Here is a 21,818-nt window from a genome sequence, read left to right as displayed (position 1 = left end):
TTTTGGCAGTGTAATGTCCTCTTTAGGAGTCAGCGGGGCACTGCAAAATAAGTAGTACACTTTCCCAGTAATTTATTATTATATATTTAAAACAAGTCTCACATTTGTGTTCTTTAGGATTCTTTCAGATTTTTCATCAATTGCTCACTGTATTTTCTTAACTAAAAAAATCTAGTATGTGAAAGTCTCCTCAGGCCAGGAGCTGCTAGTCTGTTTTTTCCAATTGGCCTTATATTGGCAATTGCAACCTGAACTTTCCAGTTTAGTGATTAAACCTAAATGTCAGAAACCCTTATTCACAATAATCAAAAGGACCACTTTTTTCTTGTTTTTGCATTTGCACTTCAAGCTTTTCCCAGCTGAGTATATTCGGTGCAAGCCAGTGAAGAGGTACACGATGAAACATCCAGCCTTGCCCACTTGCACTGAAAGAAATGAAATACATTATCTATAAACCTGTATTAGGTATACTTGAGCAGTCACATCAGAATGTAGAAGTGCCGGGTGTTGGAAAGTGGCAAATTTGACTCCAACCTTCACAAAGGAAGATAAAATTGATCTTGGTAATTACACACCAATGGGTCTTACTTTTCTTAAGACTAAGACCCTGCTAAACCAATCTTTTTGAGCAGCACTAGTTGATAAATGCAAAGCATACAACATAATTTACATTGACTTTCAAAAAGTCTTTAATACAGTCCTGCACCAAAGACTGGTTTTGAAACTAGAAGCTATTGGCATCTCAAGTTGGTTAACTGGCATGACGCAAGAGTACAGATAGGAGGAGAATTATCTATGTGGACAGATATCATCAGTGGAGTCCCTGTGTCCACTACCTTTTCTGATTTATATATTTATATTAATGATATACTGTAGATTCCTATATAGTTAGTAATAAAATAGTTTATTTCACAAATGATACAAATTTTAGGAATGGCAGGCACTGAGGAATCAGCAGAAACAATTAAAAAAGACTTGGATTAAGGTGAATACTTGGAAAATTAAGTTTAATGTGGAAAGTGCAAAGTGCTACATGTGGGCAAAAGGAATGTAAATTATCAATACAAGATGGGAGACACAGGAAGCGACCTCTGAAGAAAAATATAGGGGTTCATGCTGACACAAAATTGTCATCATGTAAACAATGCACAGGATCTATTAAAGGCAAATAAAACGTTAGGTTATATTAAAAAGTGGTGAATAAAACAAAATGAGGGACATTCTGGCAAGACTACAGTCATATGAAAAAGTTTAGGAACCCCTCTTAATTCTTTGGATTTTTATCATTGGCTGAGCTTTCAAAGTAGCAACTGCCTTTTAATATACGACATGCCTTATACTGTAGAAACAGTAGTATTTCAGCAGTGACATTAAGGTTATTGGATTAAGAGAAAATATGCAATATGTATCATAAAATTAGACGGGTGCATAAATTTGGGCACCCCAACAGAGATATTACATCAATACTTTGTTGAGCCTCCATTTGCAAATATAACGGCTTCTAGACGCCTCCTATTGCCTTTGATGAGTGTCTGGATTCTGGATGGAGGTATTGTTGACCATTCTTCCATACAAAATCTCTCCAGTTCAGTTAAATTTGATGGCTGCCTGCTTCACATCATCCCATAGATCTTCGATGATATTCAAGTCAGGGGACTGTGACGGCAATTCCAGAACATTGTACTTCTCCCCCTGTAGATTTTGAACTGTGTTTTGGGTCATTGTCTTGTTGGAATATCCAACCCCTGTGTAACTTCAACTTTGTGACTGATGCTTGAACATTATCCTGAAGAATTTGTTGATATTGGGTTGAATTCATCTGATCCTCGACTTTAACAAGGCCGCCAGTCCCTGAACTAGACCCACAGCATGATGGAACCTCCACCAAATTTGACAGTAGGTAGCAGGTGTTCTTCTTCCGCCATGCAAAGCGCTTTTTGTGATGACCAAATAATTAAATTTTTGTCTCATCAGTGCAAAGCACTTTTTTCCAAAATGAATCTGGCTTGTCTAAATGAGCATTTGCATACAACAAGCGACTCTGTTTGTGGCGTGAGTGTAGAAATGGCTTCTTTCTCATCACCTTGCCGTACTGATGTTCTTTGTGCAAATTTTGCTGAAATGTAGAACGATGTACAGATACACCATCTGCAGCAAGATGTTCTTACAGGTCTTTGGAGGTGATCGGTGGATTGTCTGTAACCATTCTCACAATCCTGCACATATGATGCTCCTGTATTTTTCTTGGCCTGCCAGACCTGGGCTTAACAGCAACTGTGCCTGTGGCCTTCCATTTCCTGATTAAATTCCTTACAGTTGAAACTGACAGTTTAAACCTCTGAGAATGATTTTTGTACCCTTCCCCTAAACCATGACACTGAACAATGTTTGTTTTCAGATCTTTTGAGAGTTGCTTTGAGGATCCCATGCTGTCACTCTTTAGAGGAGAGTCAAAGGGAAGCACAACTTGCAATTGACCACCTTAAATACCTTTCCTCATGATTGGCCACACCTGTCTATGAAGTTCAAGGCCTAACAAGCTAATCCAACCAATTTGGTGTTGTAAGTATTCAATATTGAGCAGTTACATGCCTTCAAATCAGCAAAATTACAAGTTTACCCATATTTCTGAAAACAGCCAATTGTTCACATTTGATTTAATGTCGTACAACTAAATACTGCTTCACTAAAAATCTTTGTTGGAAAACACCTCAGTACTCAGATGTTCCTAGGAAATGAAAGACATACCACTGTTATCTTTTTTTGTTGAAAAGTAAATAATTAAGCAGGATTTCCCAAGCTTTTTCTTATGACTGCAAATCACCAGTGAGACTGCAACTAGAGCACTGTGTGCAGTTCTGGTAACCGCACTGCAACAAAGACATAGTAGCACTTGAAGCGATGCACAGGAGAGCAGCCAGGTGCATCCCAGGACTTAGACAGGGGGTCTTGCAGCATGTGGTTGAGGTATTGTCAGAAGTGGGAGCATTAAAGAGGTAGAGATATAAATAGAGTAAGTACAACCTTTTATCTGTAGTGCAGACAGAGATATGGGTGTAGAAACTATTGTCAGAGTGAGGGGAGAATGGAGGAAATTCTGAAAACTGTTTGCCATTCTGGCTGCTAAAGGACCTATCTGGCTCTGAAGGATAAAGTTTATTAAAGCTGTATGAGAAGTGTTGAGAAGATATGGTAAAGTGACAAATTAAGCAACGCTGGGAAGACAACACGAGAATGATCAGATGCATGTTTGGAGTGTCACAGAGTGAGAGAAAGATGAAGGCTGAGTTAAGAGAAAGACTGCTGTGCTGAGGAGTAACAGACTAATGTGACTTGGGCATGCTTAGCAAAAGGCAGAGAATGCGTAGGTGATGAGGTGCACCAAGACAGAGGTGGAGAAGATTGAGGCATAGGAGTAGTCTGAAGAAGGTGTGTTTGGCAAGTTTTTAATAGTTCTTTTGATACGTAATTGGATTACTGTCATAATAAATGACTGACTATGAAGCTTCAGAGATATTGGTCATTTGTGGCAGATGCTTCCTTTAAATGGAGCCAACTGAGTACCAAAGGTTTGGAAGGAAAAAAGTCAATTACTTTATAATTACGAACTTTTGAACAAACCTGTACATAATGAGAACTCAAGAAATGTTATTTGAGAAATCAGCAGAAAAACATTACCAGCAGCCAAAGCTTACCATTTTATATAACTACAAAATGCATTAAATAACTCTGTCTTGTTGCACATATTTCAATTAATATGTTCTTCTCTTATTTTGCATTAGAGTCCCAGTTCATGGAAAAAAAAAATTCTGAATATGGTGGTGACATTCTTCTTGCTTAACTGTGGTGAAGTATTATAATAAATAAATGAAACTCCAGTACTAAAATACTGGAGAAAGTTGTAATTCAGGAGTCTGTTGGAGAAAGCCGGGTGACACATATATACCCCCTGACAATTAAGTCAATTTGAGTATAATTTCTCTTTTAAAGAACAGCACTTGAGGTCCCAGGAGCAAAAAATGACACTCCCTTATCATGGACTTTATACTGGAAAACATGTGTATGATCCCTCTTCAACTGGAATTTATCCTTCCACCTCAGTTGTATCTGCAATAAAAAAGAGCCATTAGAGACCATTTCACATTTAGAGGCTAGCTGTTACAATAAATAGTGCAGATCAAGACAGGAGGGAAAAGGCTTCCCAAAAAAGAGATAATAGGGGTTGAAAAGTTGTAGTTGGCAAGGGAAAAAGTCACAAAGAAAAAAACTGCCAATGGAGAATCAGTAAATGGCCCAGCTTCTGCTCCAGTAAAATATAAAAGTAGAAGCCATGGAAATGATCAGTCTTTCCGCAGACTGCTGGAACAACACATTTCTACCTGATCCCTCTTCAGTATATCACATTTCAACAACAGCTCAGATGACAGTTACTGCTTTCTGTCTAGAAAAAAAAAAACATGCATTTTACTTTTCAAAAATAGCCCATTTAAAATAAATGGATCTGTGTGGCCTAGTTTGCCATTTACTAAAAAACAATAAACAAATAAATAAATAAAACAAAATTTTAGCCAGATGGGTTAACAGTATATTTGTCACTGGAATGTATGCAGATATGTACTGAAAAGCTTTAACTCCTATGTAATGTGTTTATAAAGCTCCAGGAACAAAAACAGCAAAACATTTACTCATTGATTTAATCTGGTGCAAGCAATGTACGTTTGTTTTGACAATAACATATCAGGGATATTATATGAAGGGAGCTTATGAAATCAAGACTTAGCTAAATTAATCTTGCTTGAATTAGCCTAGTATTACAGCTCAGTTGGTTGCACTAACACAAACTGTTTCTCGATTCCTTAAATCAGCAGACCTATTGCAATCCTCAATTATATTCTCAACTGAGTTTTTTAAGCACCCCTAAGAAATGATCAACAAAAACATCTATCATGGCTAAAAGAGACACAGAGTAGAGTGTGACACCTACTAACTGCGTGCGTGTAAAATTGAGGTGATGTGCTGTGTGCCATGTCATAGCCTGGAAAAGGACATAATGTATGTTAAAGAGCATTTTGAGACTTCAATGTTTTATGAAATAGAAGAATATATAACAGAGTTTCAGCATTTTAAGGAGATGAACAAGTAATACTTGAGTTGAATGTCACACTTCAAGCATTGTTAGTCCAATGACACTAACTGTGGAATGGTGACACATTAGCCGTTTCCCATAACTTGTTGCTTCCAATTCAGCTTCTATCACATGATATTTCTGTCTCTGCATCTCTATCAGCCTAGAAACAGAAAATACTATTTTACTGCTTATAATGCCCTCGGGTAAAATAACTCCTGAATCAACAAATCTTAGTCCAGTGAAGAACTCTCAGTCTTAGAATCCTAGGTATTCAGTCAAATACTGGGAAAGGTAATACACTGCAATTCTCAAGTCATACTGACCGCTCTGCCTACCGTACCTCTCCAATTTCAATCTCAAGGTCATGATAGCTTACTATATAACTAAAGAAAAGGCTGACCAAGAAGTTATTCTGCAAGATGACCATACAGCAAAATTCATTACTGCTGAATACCACTTCTTTTCTGATTATAGTGTCCAGACAGTGCAGGCAATGTCCCGAGTCCTGAGGAATTTGTTCCCATTTTTTATGTGCTCTGGTTCAGCCCTCGTGCACCATCATTGTGATCCTGTCTTCACTTCTCTTTCATTCTCTTTCAATGTTACTTTTCCCATCTCTGCAGTCTTTTCAACTTCTAGATTTTCAACCATACTCCTTTCCAACTATTAATAAGAAGTTGATTTCAATAAGTTCTCTAGATGATAAAATCCTCACAACATCACGTTGAAAGCTAAGATTAACTTCCAGTATATGCCTGGAGAAATTTTTTTTTTTTATATCAAAAAGTGGAATCAGTTCATGTCTGATTTATTGTCAGATAAGTACAGTGAATGAAATGCATGCTTGCCAAGTGCATCATGCCACTACTGTCCTGCTGCCAAAATCTCGCTTTGTAGATTATGTCAAATAATAACATCATAATAGGTAATCATAAGCAAAACAGCTGAATTTGGGGGTTTGGGGTAGAAAGAAAGGAAGATTGCTCCTTAAGGGTTTGGCAACACCACATGAACTGGTTTCAGCAACACATTTCTCAAAACAAAGTGTCCAGATTTAAATTAGCGGGACAAAAGTGTAATTTGTAAATGCAACATGTCTAAACACAATCCAAGTTGAGAAACATTGACGGAATCTAAGAAAAACATTGCAATCCAGCAAGATAATGAAATTGTTATCCCACACTGGCTCAGGTTAAAAAAAAAAATGGAGCAGCTTCTATCTTTGATGACATGCCATGTTTGTCAATGATCAAATTTAAACTTTGTGTGCACTGATGAAAGTTGCAGCAGTACACTGGCCGATGGGAATTGCATACTTATGTCATCATTTGCCAAAAGATTGCAAATTTTACTGGACCAGTTGCGTGAAACTGACTGTGCTCACAGCCACAGTGTTTGCATGTTTACTGAACATGTCCTCTTTGAGCTTTGCCAAACTTTACTTCTCTCCTTTTACTTCTTCAAATCATTTTTTTTTCTCTTTTCTCTAAAACTGAGGTAACTGGGCAGGTATGCAAAGCAATATTGTTTATTCGTAGCTTGAATTTCTCCTCTTTTGTTCTCAACTGTGTTGCTGTAATGATAACATTTTCTCGTTTCCTTCAAGAAAATGACAAGTGGCCACAGAATAAGCTGACTTGTAGCAAATATGAATAATCTAGTCTATTACAATAGTAAGTAAAGTATCTTATATAGTCTGGACATGAACACACTTGCTATTGGCACATTCCAATATTAAACTTATCTGGTTTAAAGTTTACCCTTAGCTAGCCAGGTCAAATTTAATTACAAACTAGAAGTGGTGAGCATCTCTTAAGTAGCACACTGTCAGCTCGTGATCCAAACAATGTTGAATTAATACCTGACCATGGACGTCTCTGCAGTAGCCTGTATTCAGCCCATGAACTTGCAAAATCAGGCTGCTCTGGTGTGTTAAAGCATGGAAGACCAGATCACAATCTTCATCTCCCAGATCATCCTCATTGTGTACCATAGTTACCATATTACCCTATAAAAAGACACAAGGGATTAATGTATGAAGATAAGGTTAGAAGAGTACTGTCATTTCCTGAGAAACCCTGTGCACAGGACCAGCCAACCTGCCTTTGCCCTGTGATTTAATTTCACTCCTGAGCTCCTCACCTGCTGCTTAGAGCACACAGCCATCCGGCAGTAATGGACAAAGTCTAGCACTGCAGTAGGACTGACTTCCAGACTCAGTAGAACACTCAAATCATCAATTATAAGCACTGGAGAAGCCCACCGTGACATATCATTCTCAGACTGTGATAGAGAGGAGTTGACAAAATCAAACAGATTTCGCAAGTCAGTAGAAGGCCACCTGAGAACAAGAGAAGATAGAACATCTAAATAAAAACATTATTTGATACTTTTCAAAGACAGAGCAGAATAGCAGCAGATCAAAATTCAAGGTACAAGCAGACAATGGTGAAGAAAGCATGAGAAGAACTGACAGACGGAAGATGACAGGGGTCAAAACTGTCCTAAACAAACATTACAGTGGACAAACAGGTAACTCAATCTAGAGCTGGTCAGGGAAAAGTAAAGAAATAATCTGTGATACTGGCAATCATACATAAAAATATGTATGATGCTTTTATCATAAATGACTTACATGCTACAAGTGAAGAGCAAATGTCAGTATTTATAGACTAGAAGATGACAGTGACATCTGCAAGATCCTCTAATAGAAAAGAGGATAAATCCAGCTCTTAATGCTGCAAAACTGTAATCAAGTCTTTTTACATCAGTTTATATTCCATTGCTTGTAAATGGGGCACTACAACTGAAACCATTTGTTCAACTACGCAAAACTAGAAGCTTATTCATCTAGTTATAAAAACTTGTGATGGGAGATTTCAACTTATGTGAACTGGAAACAGTATTCTTGTATTCCTTCCTGAAGGGGAAACATTCCAAACAAATGTTAACAAAACATTTCTTGTGGCTACAAATTTCCTTGCAAAGTGTGTGTGTGTTCAAACATGCCGTTATTTGTTTAGGGCTGATTTATATTTGCACACAAAGAAATGTGAACTAACCCAGGTGTGTTTTTTCTATGTCTGCGCATTAATACGCATTTGTAACGCACATTAACACATTTAGGTTCAAGTGCAAATTCCATATGTACCTGCCTATAATTTTGTGCATAAAGGAATACTCCACCCAAAAATGATATTTTTCTTATGTCACACAATTCACATGTTTGTCATCTAGTCACTTGTTCAAAACAGGTAACTTTTTTTTTAGAAATACATTGCTCAATAGTATAAAAAAAAAAAACAACAAAAAACGTCAGACTCTTGGGTGTGACTATTTGAATAACAGGAAGAAGTAGGTCTTCAGATCAAAAGTCACTCATGCAAGTCTTTTGGTTTACTTTTCATTAACATACTGATAATTCAAAAAACATTTATTTTGCCCATTTGAGAAGCAACAGGACAAGTAAATTTCCCTATACAGCATTTCATTTTTTTTTTTATGTACTACATTCCAGTGTGGTGATGTGAGCAGGGCTGGAGAATTCAATTGTTTAAACTGTTTTGCTACAGATTACCTGCAGGTATGTGAAGAATTATGAATGATGCCTTACTACTACAAAAATACATACATAAACTGTATAGAAAATAAGTTCACAAAAAACTATACAACTGAAGTAGTGAGAGAACAGCAAGGCTACAGGAATGTGGACATCCTCACTATATGATGCCCATTTATACTGTCAGTTGATTATGGGTATTTCTATGAAGTAATGGTCATTAAGGCGAAAACCACCAAAACCAACCGAAATAGTAAGCTATAGACCAGCACTAGTATTAATCAATATCTTAAACAAGATACAGAACCAAATTATTGAAGGCTATGCGGATGACTTGATGAGCATGTGTCAAAGGATTACCATGAAGGTGATGAGAAGCATTTGTAAAATGCAGAAGGCAGGGTATTCGCCTACAAAGATTTGCACAAACTACTCCAAAAATTCCTTTCTTCCCAGTATCAAATAGTTTATTAACAAGAAATATCACAGGAAATAAAGTTTACTGATGAAATGTCTATCAAATGTAAACATCTTTGAGATTTGCTGGAATTTTTGACCCTTTGTGCTTTTCTTTTGTAGTCTATTTGAATGTGACTAAGAAGACAAATTTCTTGTGTTAGCACAGCTAAATAATAACCTTAAACCATAAAAGGATTTCTTCAATTTGAGAGTGAAAAGAATACTTTTTCACTGAAGAGAAGAATGCCAGTTTCATTGTTGTCGAAAGAACAGGCGTTATAAAAACATATGAACAGAGTGTTTACTGAAATGATCTGAGAAGACTTTGAGGCAATCTGAAAAATCTGTCTGGAGAAATGTGATGCTAAATAAAGATTCACAATTGTAAGCTGAAACTGTAATAAACTTTTGAATATAGAAGTGTAAAAAAGAAAGCGAGGGTGATTTTCATGACAGTGCTGCAAAGTGCACATTTCATATCAGGCTAACACTGTCAAAAACAAAATAAATCCAAAACCTCAACCTACCAATGGAAAGCGGATTTTTAATTGAGATCTCCTAGGTTTGGATTTTAATTTTAGCTATAGTAACATTAGTGGTTGCCACCACTCTCCTTAAAAAACACAATATTGTTTACAGGAATATTTCCACTGTCGTTATATAAAAGAAACAGTTCACTCCACCTCTAAGGAATTTAGAACTAATCCCTTTTATTATGCAGGTGAAAAATGGATAAAAAAAAATCCTAAAAAATACAAAGAAAATCCTGCTACTTATCTATAATAATATTTCATATATATTTTACTCTTTCAGAAGTTACAGATTAAAGGCATAAATTAAATGACTATAAAAAAAAAAAAGAGATGACTCAACATTCAATTCATACCGAAGAAAGCCAAGTGGCTGAGGTTCTGCATCAGAAGCATCACTTTCAGGCAATAGCATGTCCAGTGAGTTACACAGACCTTCAAAGAACACCAGCTGACCCTTTTCTCGGGCCTGCAACAAATTTATGCCCTAGCAATGAAGTCAGATAAATCAATAATTAGATGGGTACCTCTGAAAAATAAATACTACTGATACCACGTAAGGAAAAAAGTAAATTACAGATACTGTATCTAGAAAGCCACCTTAAATTAGTCATATGCGAAAGAAAATATTTTATTGATTAAATGTAAACTTTGTTCCATATTGTACCATCCCAATCAATATGCACATTTTTACAATAATGTTAACATCTACAACAACACATTTTATTTATAAGTGCCTTTCATGACACCTTAAAATACTGTACATACAATAAGTTAAAATAAAAACTTATTAAAAAAATAAACAAATAAATAGGACAAAATAAAAAAGCATAAATAAGAAAGTCAAAATGACAATTAAATACAATCCGCACATAAAATGTTATTTAAAAATATACTTCTTTAAAATATTTTTAAAAGTAGCATCTGAAGATAACTGTCTAATATGAAGAGGCAGGGAGTTCCCTAATCTGGGAACTGCAGGACTAAAAGCTTGATCATCCTGTGGCTTGCATTTAGTGTGCAGGACGACAAAAAAATTATAAATTGGAATTTAATTTTAACAGGGTGTATAGTAGAGTTGTCAAAAGTATTGAAACATCAATAAGTATTTATTTTAGCATTTAAAAATTACTTCGGTACTCATTCTTCATGGTATAGATTCTACAGCCTACATTACTAATGCACTTCCAGTTCACCATGGTTTGAGTTGTAGCCCCTTTTCCACCCATTTAAAAGTGTTAAGAAGATGGCAGTTTCAGAGGTGTTGCAGCCTTCACAGCACACTTAACTGACAAAGATGGCACACAGAATGGCATCTGTAACTACTTCAGCTTTGTGGCAAATTGCTGTGAAGTTGCACAAGTGAGAAAACAGTGTTTAAGTGGGGGACTGAGCTGTGATATATGCAAGATGTAAAATGCTGCATTTATTAGTGTATAAGACTTGTTTAAGGACATATGCTGTGATCACGTGTTGAAAGAAGTCTTCGTGTGTCTGAAAATGCTGTAATATTCCCAAGAAATGATGTGTGACTGGACTTCTTTGTCTGAAATGTACTTTGTATTAAACTGCGTATTTGCTGAAAATATACTATGGACACAGTATTTCAAAATAACTGGTAGTACTAAGGTGTTGTACCATGTTAGCAATTATGGATGTGGTGAGAAGTTAAGCAAAATTACATATTTTATTGGCTAACTAGAAACATTACAATATGTAAGCTTGGGGGCAACTCAGACCCCTTCTTCAGGCAAGATCTAATCTTTCTAGTTAGCCAATAACATTTTGATTAAATTCTCGAAATATCTGATATTCAGAGTTCTGAGTTGATTTCAGGTTTTTTTTTTTTCTGATCAATCTCATTTCTAAAAAAATAGAAATTAACCTTTACTTGCTATGCTGACAGAGGTTTTCTCTGGAAGACACTGATGTTATATTACTGTTGATTATTCTATGAAAATGTGGGCAAAAAGTGCCTACCCAGATTCTAGTTCAAGGATGACGGGATGAAGTAATTTCTAAATTTTACTAATCTCTATATGAACCTCCACAGAACATGGCTCTTTAATCACTTCCACACCACACTGCTTTCTCTTTTCTTTTGTTTTTGTTTACCAATCCTGGACATATTTGTGTTCTCCATAGGAGAGTTATGACATTTGGCTCTTATCAACTTATAATATTAATAGGACTGGTTCAGAGCTCTTACTAACTGATACCCTCCGAATCCACATTCCCCTCAAGAAAAAAAAAAGGGGGGGGGAGGTTGAAAATGTATTTTAGTTTGCAAAGGTATTTTATAACAAAAAAGGTTATGCTCCAATAGTTTGAATATTTTGAGATATGCGTTTTCCTTGGTATATATATTAATATTGCCTTTATTTTATGTTGTTATGATTTACTTGTTATGATGAATATGCTTTTAACATTAGAACCCCTGAAGCCTACGAAAATATTCATAATGCCTCGCACCTCCTCATCAGCATCTTTGTTTTGCAAATGTGTCAATCAGCACAAGCAGCCTGCTATCCCATCCCCTACCGAGGCTGCTGAAGTCAAGTCTGACGCAAAATTCAAATTGTCAAAGCGCAAATGAAGCATGATAGTTTGATAATGGTCACGGAGCATCACATCTTTGATTGCCGGAACAACAAATAGTTCAGACCAGGCATCAACCACAGTACCAACTGTGCGCATTGCTGCCCTTATGCAAAGAAAGGAGATAAACACCATAAACTCAGAGACGGAGAGGCAAATTCATTGTACCAGATCAACGTGGCAGAGAGAATAAAACTGAATGTAAAAAAAAAAGTGATAACTCTTACAAGTAGCAAAAATTTACACCAGGTGTTACAGACTCAAATCAAATGTAAATGTATGTTTTTATTATGTAATAGTAATAATAGCAGCTCACTACTCAAAACGGTAAATGTGGAGAGGACCCAGAATCGAACCCACAACCTCTTGGTTACAAGACAGCAGTTATTACCTCTGCACCAGCCAAGTGGACATGTCTACTTTGTGTTGATTGATATTTAGGTTTCAGTTTTTACACATTGGCAGCAACATGTGTATCAAATTTATTTTTCTTTGGTCACTAATGGGCCTTGCCCCCTGCTCACTTTGCTTGCCAAGCCCCCGGCCTGCACTACATGCCAGCCACTTTGTATCTCTGCCTCTCATGTATGTGGATTTTACTTTCACCAAAACAACAAATCTTTTCATTCTCGCAGATATGCCTCTTCATTGGGAAGAAACACTACTTTTCCCTGATGGCAACACGAATTCGACGATCTACAAGTCTCCGGCTTAAAGTTTAAATCTGAACAATATATTTAATCTCTTTTAGCTGTTCCATTATTTCACTGAGTAATAATTTCAGTTTGTTTGCACAAATGCGATCTTTACCATCATTTTTTGAGACTTTCAAATTTTAGTACTTTCATTATCTCTGACCTGCTCTGCATGTGTATCGCGGCAACATTTTGGAACCTCTTCACAATGTTCTACTTTGTCATCTACTCTTTGTCTTTTATTTCTGGCCCTGGGCGTGGTTAAATCTCTTGGCACAAAGTCTAGTCTCGTGAGACTTTAAAGTATCTATGGATTTTTTTATATAATAGAGAGATATTCTTGAATAAAAGCGCACTTGTTTTGTTATTTGGACTTCAGTCTTCACATGATATACAATTCACATGATATACAATTAACTTCAGCATTTTGTCATTATTACTATAACATGAAAAAGTATCTCTTTTAGTTATGTGTTCAACATTTCTTGCCTCGCATTTCCTGTCATCCTACATTAACACAGATTGTTGTAGACACAAAACACACATTAAATGCATGTATTTCAAATAACGATATATCATTTACCCAATACAATTCTAGACACCTAACGCCCCAGATAAAGAGACTACGGCTGTGAGAATTTTGCGTCTGACTTCAGCTGATTCTGTGGGGAATGGGATAGCAAGCTGCTTGCTGCCAGTGCTGACTGACACATCTGCAAAACAAAGACGCTGATGAGGAGATGCAAGGAAATTTAAGGTGGCATTACTGAGGTGTGGAAGAATACTTTTAGGGTAACATAGCATTCATATTAAAGAAATAGCATAAAGGGTTAATACGTGTCAGAAACCTGTTCAGGAATATCAGGAAGATAAAGGTCAAATGAACAACAGAGACAAAAATGAAATACACAAAATGTACTGAAGGGTGACTAAGAAAAGAGAAATTTCAAGAGTGGTGGCTCAACCCAAAGAGTATAAGAAAAACCAGGATGCATTAAAATAGACTTTTATTTTATATAGATCATTTGGGTGTAAACCAACTACTCAACCAGAGTAAATGTATGCAAAATAATCCACAGGTCTCAATACTCCGAAAGATCAGCAGGAACTCTGTACAAATGAAATTGATAGCTATAAAACACTCTAAACACATGCCTTCTTTGCAGCATGTCCACTAAAATTGTGTGATGGTAGCAGAAAAGAGAATCAGTCAAAATGATAAAGATAAACCAGCACAACAATCCACAACTTATCAGGTCAAGAGGGAAGTGAAGCAAAGGCGAACAGATTGTAGACAGCAAAACAAAACAATTGATGGAACTCGATAATAAAGAAACTCCATACTAAGTGGAAATGGAAACGGACACAAGGGATCAAAACACAACAGCAGTTAAAAACACAAACTTAGGCAAAATAAACAGGGATAATAACCACAAAGAATGTCTGCAATCCTGCCAGGGTACCCGGAATTGGCCAGTTTATAAAAACAAACTTCCGTCTTGAGAACTTAATTTGCCAATAAATAATACTTGATATACCTAGCATGGGATGTAATATATATTGATGTTCAACTACCCCATTTTCCAAGGATTGTACAGTACGCTATTTGGTAGTGTTGAACCTAGACGTCTTCATTTTCATTTATGACAGGTTTAATTTTTAAGCAGTATTTCATACTGTGTGCAGTGTCATTGAAATAATTATATATATATATATATATATATATATATATATATATATATATATATGAAAAGTTCTTATTACTTATATAATACATTTAAATATTATACTTGCATATCACTGTGTTTTTATTTAGTTGTGTATTTACTGATTTTTAGTTATTAGCACTTATTTCTCTACCAAGAAACAAAATATAACAGTCATGTTAGAACATTTTTTACCCTGAATGAATAACATCACTGTTGTCTGCAAAGATAATGTATTTAATGCATTGAATATTTTTGCCCTTTGAACATGTTACTATAATGTACTTTGGTATTCATGTTTCTATATGAGCACCAATGTGCAGGACTGCTTATCTGCATTAATGAGTGAATGTTTAATAAAAAACTTTGGGAAAGGAAATATGATTGTTCAGGGAACTAAATGATTTACAGCTTTAATCACTAGGCACTCTACTACACGTAACTCCATAAACTTATCCATTAATTAAACATTAAGCAAAGTTAACTATCTGATCAAGGGAGAAACAACAGGAAGCATGAAGCAGTTTTCAAACTAGTATACAGCATCAGAATAAGCCAATGGATAGAACACTGAATCAAAAACACTTTGAAGTATCTGCATCATCTTTACTTCTATAATTTATAATTATGTTTTGATGATAAAGTCAAGCAAAACTGCAATTCTCGCAATGGACTCCACACCTACCAGTTTCTGGGCCACTGTACTGTAATGGCTGAATGACTGCACCAATCCCAGGAAACATACTTTGCACTGAGCTGAAAATAAACAGATAAATATACCACAGCACTGTGAATCAAATCCTCTAAAGGAGGGGAAAAAAGTTAAGTGAACATAATGTTAACTTCTTGATCAGATGCAATGAACACAAGAATTTTGAGAAGCTGTTATGAGGGCTGGACCTCAATTAATTCTTAAAACTTTAAAACAAAACTATGAGCATCTAACTGGGCAGAAACAATGAGAACACTGTTAGCTTCCAACAGATAAACAAGAGAAGTATGGTACCTTTCAAGAAGAAAGAGAGAAAGTGATGAATCAGAAAGGATCCATCTGTCTTGCTTTCAGACAATAGAATGCACTGCCCCTATGAACAAGGAAAAACAAATTTGGAGGTCAGAGTACAATGCATACAGTACACCAATCAATACCAGACACCCCTTCCATGCTCTCTTCTTCAGGTGTTAATGTTTCTTTAAAACATATTTTAGAATGCACCACCACACCTTCACTTGACCAACAAAAGAAAGTTATCCTGTAACAATATAAACTCTTGCATTTTTCTAAAATAGGAACTAGGGCAAGTGAAACTATGAACAAACAGTCGCTCAGTGGTGTCAACATAAAAAGTGCAGCTCTGGTGACCTTGTGCGATAAACTCTTCACCTTTTCCCAGTGAATCATTACTAATTACAAAGAACAAATACAGGGCTCCAGACTAAAATATCTACTTGAGCACAACTGGCTCCTTAAATGTAACTTTTGGCAGCCAAATAACTTTTTTAGTTGCTAAAATAACATAAAAGGACTTATTGTGTCTTCTGTTCTGTGCCTGTAAGCCTGTTTACCTCTTTTATTGCCTGGCTCTTGCACTTCTCAAATTGGGGCTGGCCTCTGACTGCTGATTGGTCTTCTGCACAACCTTTAAAATTATTTTTTTGTAAGAACATCAAAACAATATACAATCACAAACTGAGTGTCTTCTCATTAGATTTTGAGGCAGTGTAAGTATCACTGGCAAACAAAATATCAGTGTCACTTGATCATCATGTATACTCCTCTCCCTCTTGTTCAAGATGAGCCAGTGCCACACACAGAGCTCAATATCAGACTGCTTGCGAGAAGGGCCTTCTGAGGTTCACCTCAACAAATCCTCCAACATTGAGACATGAGATGAATTGTGCAGTATTGATATTATACTGTTGGGTGCAGAAAAGCCATATTCACATTGTGAAATGGATATGGACAGCTGAAGTGTGATCTCAACTAAATACAAAACATTCCTGAAATATGTACAATAAGGTTGTTTTGTCAAGATGACCTCATACAAACTACTGTCAGCAAACTATCATTTGATGAGTAATTTAAGCAATAGTTTCTCCGCCTAGACAACCTTTGCATCACAACAGTGCAATACATATTCCCACATCACTCTTCTTAGGAGTTCACTTTCTCCACTTCATGCATTCATATTAATGCTGGTTGTGTTTGGCCCAATGCACAGATGTTATCTTCCCGCCAGTTATGCTGGTCTGCATTATTAAATGTTGATTTTATTGGGTTTAGTATTCTATCAACAAAGCCATGTTTCAGTCAACTAATTCAACTAGACTTTCACTACAACAAAAGAAATATGCCTACAGTGTACAAGCACATTATCACTTCCAAAGCCTTTAATGACTGAGAAGTAGTTCTCCTTTGCAGTCCCAATACATGTTGTGCTTTATATTCTCTGCAAAGTACTCAATACATTTAGCACATGCTACGTCTTTACTATACATCTTCTATACACTGTGGCAGGTCCCAGATAGGAGGATAAAGGGATTCTCGCAGGGCATGCTGGAAGCTGACTTTGCTATAGCCCTGTTGGGTTCCATGGTTGATGCCAGGGGGTGCTGCAGAGCCAGCATGGCCCTACTACGTTTGGCTTCTGCCACACCCGGAAGTGCTGCTTGCAGAAGATCAGACAGACACCTGGAGCACTTCTAGGTACCCTATAAAAAAACCAGCCACCACTACTCTGGGAACCAGAGTCGGGAGGAAGAGGACCAAGCTTGAGTTAGGAGTGGAATTGGGAGAGAGAGAGAGAGAGAGAGAGAGAGACAGACAGAGAAGACAGAGACAGGGAAAAGGACTTGGGGGGTGGGGGGCCGAGGGAAAATGTTTCCTACGCTTAATAAAAGTGTATTGTGTGCCAGACTTGGGCTCAGTGTCTGTTGTGTCTTGGGTGCTGTATGCCCCCTGATGGTCACAACATACATTTAGTTCTTTTTTATTAGCAAGGTTTGCAACATATAATGTATTTTGTGAATGGTAATTCCTTGCATTCAATTACATACGTTACATTTTATTTTCAGTTCCTTAATAAAGTCTTTCTTGGCAGTTTTTAGATGCTTTTGCATGGGTGAAGCTTCTATTGCGATATCCCACATCTGCCTTTCTGTATAAAACAACTCGTACCCCCATGGACCAATCTTGTTGAAATGTGGCATGCTTATTCTTTAAAAGAAAATTGATGAGACAGTTTGATTTTCATTCACATATCTCAAACAGATCGCACTGTGTAAATAAATTTCAGAAATCTCTCACTGATCTCTCTTTTACTTTTATCTGAGAGGTGCCTGAATGCCCAATGGAAGTAAGTCAAGGCACTGGGCAGTGCATGCAACCAGTTTACACTGTTGCTTTAGGAAAGTTAAAAATTTGAGCACAAAAAAAAAAAAAAGCGTCACTTCTCAGGAAATAAACAGAAGGGAAAAGCAAGTACAGTATGTGAGCTATATATATATATATATATATATATATATATATATATATAAAAGACTGAATTGACTGAACAATATTATCTGCTCAGATTAATACTGTAAAGAACTGATGTTATCAACCTGTAGCTAAACAGTGTTTGAACGAATTAATAACATCATAAGCCTCTGAATTATCAACCATTTTAGTCACAGTCTTAAACCTGAGACAGTCAACATAGCAGGACTAAACATCTTGATATTGAGTCAGGATATACAGTATAACACAATGAAGATTATGTCCATTGAACCTGGTAGGTAAGGGTTACCAGGTTGCCATTGGCCTCCATTTTGAGGTAACTGGCAACCACTTTTTGGCCCCCAGTTGCCAAGAATTTCAAACACTTTAGTGATGCACTGCTTTCTTTTTAGTGATTCACTGCTTTTTTCACAGTGGATCAGACATGGCCAGTTTTTGATCTATCTGTGTAAATCAGCAGATTGGTGTATAACCTGTATATTACTTGTTGGTTTTACGAACAAAACAAAGTAAGCTGCACACATACATACGCCACTTTCTGGCTTTCATTTATGTGGGTAATGCAAAATAAAAAACAGTGTAATGACCATGCATGTAACAGGAAAGTTAAAAGTTGGTTTAAGCTCTGAGAAACAAACATTAAAGAAATGAAAAACTTCAAAGAACTTCAAAGAACTTGTGCTGTATGTTAAAGTGGATGAAGTTGACAGACATACTAAGTAGAACATGTGCCGAGAAAAAGTCAGCCATGATGGAACTAAGGCAAAAACGGTTGGCGCTACACATGTGATAAAATATGTAAAATTACATTGCATCATAATTGTGCCGACCATCAGCAACTTTCATTACATGTCAGTAAAAACTGTGTTGTTTTGACACATTTGTTCATTTCTTTTTGACTGTTTGATTATACTAATGTTAATAAATTAATTAAACAAATATATATTGCTAGCAATAACTATTATTTGAATATAATATAGAAGGATCGATATTTTGGAAACCTAATAATGTACCAAGTTGGAGTAATGCTGCAGAATATTTTAGAAAAAGGATGTAAAACAGAAGATGAGTAGGCACAGATGACACACTCAAGTGTCTGCTGTTGTTTTACATTAAAATATGTGGAAAATTGTAACAGATCTTCATTTGCTATACAGAATGTGAATACATGTACACTGATTTTTCAAAAATACTTATGATTAAACATCCATATCCAGGGCAGGGGCAGAGTGAGGCTGAAGCTTATATCTCGAAACATGGGGCAGAAAACAGGAACAAGTCCAGGAATGGGTGTTAGCCCATCTTAGGGTAAAAACACACAAAAGGGTCAATTTAGCAATATCAATGCACCTAACCGCAGACATGTGGAGAGCATGCAAAGTACATGCAGAGAGCACCCAGAAGGCAAACTCCAGTCTCTTTATTTCAAGACAGTAGCGCTACCACTGCACCATCCATATACTGTGCTTTGCTACAAATGTTTAAAATACTAATAATTTATTGCAACCAGTAAGGAATCCCTATGCTGTTGCTGATACTATTATGATCTGGCAAATTATACCAAAAGTAGGAAAACCTTTTCATTTTGTTGGTTTCGGGGATGGCTTACTGAAGCCACCTCTGGTAATTTAGGTTTATTTTATATATAGGATTACAACAGAGATTACAGGACAGAATCCTATTCAGTGCACTTTAAGAAAATGAAGGATGTATTCCTTATGTCTTTTGAAAATAAACACCTTGCACATTGAGCTTAAACTGCTAATTATGAAGTGTTTTAGCTATGAAAACATTTATGAACAATTGCTCAATAAAATGAATTATACACACCAACCTTTATAGGCTAGGCTTGAACAAAACCACGTTACACAAGGAATGGGTGTGAAAAGAGTCGCAATTCTTGTATGTTAAGTGAGGACACATCAGACTGAAATGTTGCAAAGTATCAGGTAAAGCAAGCTGATGTATAATTTTGTGGCATCTTAATAACTCCAAATAAAGGCCAATAAAAATGGCAACCATATTTTTAGTTTCAACAACCAAAGGTATATAAAGAGAATATAAGTGAAACTTGCAGGTTTCATAACAAAATATTATGACATAGCCTTACAGAAAGACACATAGAGAACATTGCAAAGAGTGCAAGCAACACAGCTGGATAAGCATTCATAGAGCATTGTATACAGTAAGCACTACTAGCTAATGAGAATTTGATCTTGAGCAAATCATTTAACAAAATACTGCAAAATCCATTGTGTTTTTCATGTCAAGTGTTTTGAGAGCAACATTTACTTGAAAAACACTAATTAAAACATAGGTGCTATAAAGGAATAGCTATTAAGGCCCAATGTGAGAAGTACCTTACTTCACCAAGGTAGAGAGGCCCTCTGAGATGAAATTCAGGTCTAGCAAGCTTTCATATCCACCTTAATAAAAGGACAAGTGGCTGTATGTTTGTGTGTATCCAGTTACTATTGTCTCTGTTTTATAACATTTGGTATGAGATTCATAAAAGCAGTACTATTATTTATGATGCACCATCTGTGAGAATGAATAAATGCAAATCATTTTATTACTACATGCATTACAAATTACATTCCAATAGACGGTGCACTGCAAATGTTTAGCGCTGGATATGCTGAGGTCACCATCGACTGTTAAGATTTCAAACCATCTTTTTTATAGGTAGCACAGATAGTACTGAATAAAGGCTGTTCAGTTTTTACTGCTTACCTTTTCAAATTTGTCTGGGCTCCAGTTTAAAATACTGTTCAATTCAGCAAACATCTTGATGAGTATGATGTAAACCCTATTAATGGAAAAAGGGATGTGACTATTAATGGTGAATCAACTTTACTTGTCCACAAAGAAAACAGGATGGCTAACATCGAGCTAGCTTTCAGTAAGCAGTGAATGAATTTGGAGGCATCGGAAACACCGACAAAGCAAAGATAAAAAAGGCGTTCACTAATGGAGTACTAGTTACTATACGCAATACCTTCCTGTTTACTCATCAATTAGTTTCTCACACGCCAGGATCAATAATCCCCATCCCTTTATTCGTAACAGCCCTTACTACAGTTGTACTCCGTATGACTTTATAGGTTCACGGACCAAGTTCTGTACTCCGGGAATAACGGGCAGTATTCCGTAACGAAGCAAGCAACAGAAACTAACTTTCTAATGCACTAATCTAAGCCCAATACCTTTAAGTGCTCAAGTCACTTAAAATATCCTGTGATTCTGCAAGCAGTATATACTGATAATGAATATAAAGGGGCCGTCAGCATCTCAATGCCACTCGTTCAAATGAAAAATGCACGATTGTGACTCTGTCTGCACTTCATTGGCGAATGTAGCTTGCTGGTTCAAAAACGCATTTACTCGCACGTGATTCACTTTACGACACTTTCCTTCTTTGAACGGCAGAAATACGGAAAGTGCCAAGGGACATACCAGTTCTACAAAGAAGTCTTGCAATCCAAATTGTGACCTGAAGCACTAAATAACTTAAAGCTCAATCAAACTTTGTTGGCAGTACACATTTACACTGGTATTAATAAATTACTAAAACAGAGAAAAATGAAGTGATGTATTTTCTTCTGTTAAATAGGCAGGGAAGTCTGATGTGTTTCTATAAAACC

At 36.3% G+C, this 21,818-nt stretch overlaps 1 protein-coding gene across 2 annotated transcripts; it reads right to left on the bottom strand.

Annotated features, from left to right (window-relative positions):
* Nucleotides 1-3,432: 3,432 nt before the first annotated feature.
* On the bottom strand, nt 3,433-21,573 carry elp6 (elongator acetyltransferase complex subunit 6). 2 transcript variants are annotated; one of them, XM_039736908.1, is made up of 9 exons: nt 21,381-21,573; nt 20,908-20,983; nt 15,682-15,760; nt 15,361-15,431; nt 10,033-10,163; nt 7,271-7,469; nt 6,990-7,136; nt 5,195-5,288; nt 4,019-4,107 (listed from the first exon to the last, which is right to left on the bottom strand). In XM_039736908.1, exons 2-8 carry the CDS (start codon nt 20,959-20,961, stop codon nt 5,244-5,246), a joined length of 726 nt encoding a protein of 241 aa, XP_039592842.1. In that variant the 5' UTR covers nt 20,962-20,983; nt 21,381-21,573; the 3' UTR covers nt 4,019-4,107; nt 5,195-5,243. The 2 variants fall into 2 exon arrangements, with proteins under 2 accessions (XP_039592841.1, XP_039592842.1); XM_039736907.1 differs by lacking the exon at nt 5,195-5,288 and having other exon boundaries at nt 3,433-4,107.
* Between the last annotated feature and the right edge of the window lie 245 nt (nt 21,574-21,818).

This window comes from Polypterus senegalus, chromosome 15 (genome assembly GCF_016835505.1).
Source record: "Polypterus senegalus isolate Bchr_013 chromosome 15, ASM1683550v1, whole genome shotgun sequence".
Classification (NCBI taxonomy): domain Eukaryota; kingdom Metazoa; phylum Chordata; class Cladistia; order Polypteriformes; family Polypteridae; genus Polypterus; species Polypterus senegalus.
This window is presented reverse-complemented; position numbering and strand designations above follow the sequence as displayed.

Bases quoted from the DNA above. Each gene is read 5' to 3' on its own strand.
- elp6 (XM_039736907.1), bottom strand. From the start codon at position 20,961: ATGTTTGCTGAATTGAACAGTATTTTAAACTGGAGCCCAGACAAATTT. The intron at 15,432-15,681 runs GTACCATACTTC...GTTTATTTTCAG, and splicing joins TCTCTCTTTCTTCTTGAAAG to CTCAGTGCAAAGTATGTTTC. The intron at 7,137-7,270 runs GTGAGGAGCTCA...GTCTTTTTATAG, and splicing joins CTGTGTGCTCTAAGCAGCAG to GGTAATATGGTAACTATGGT.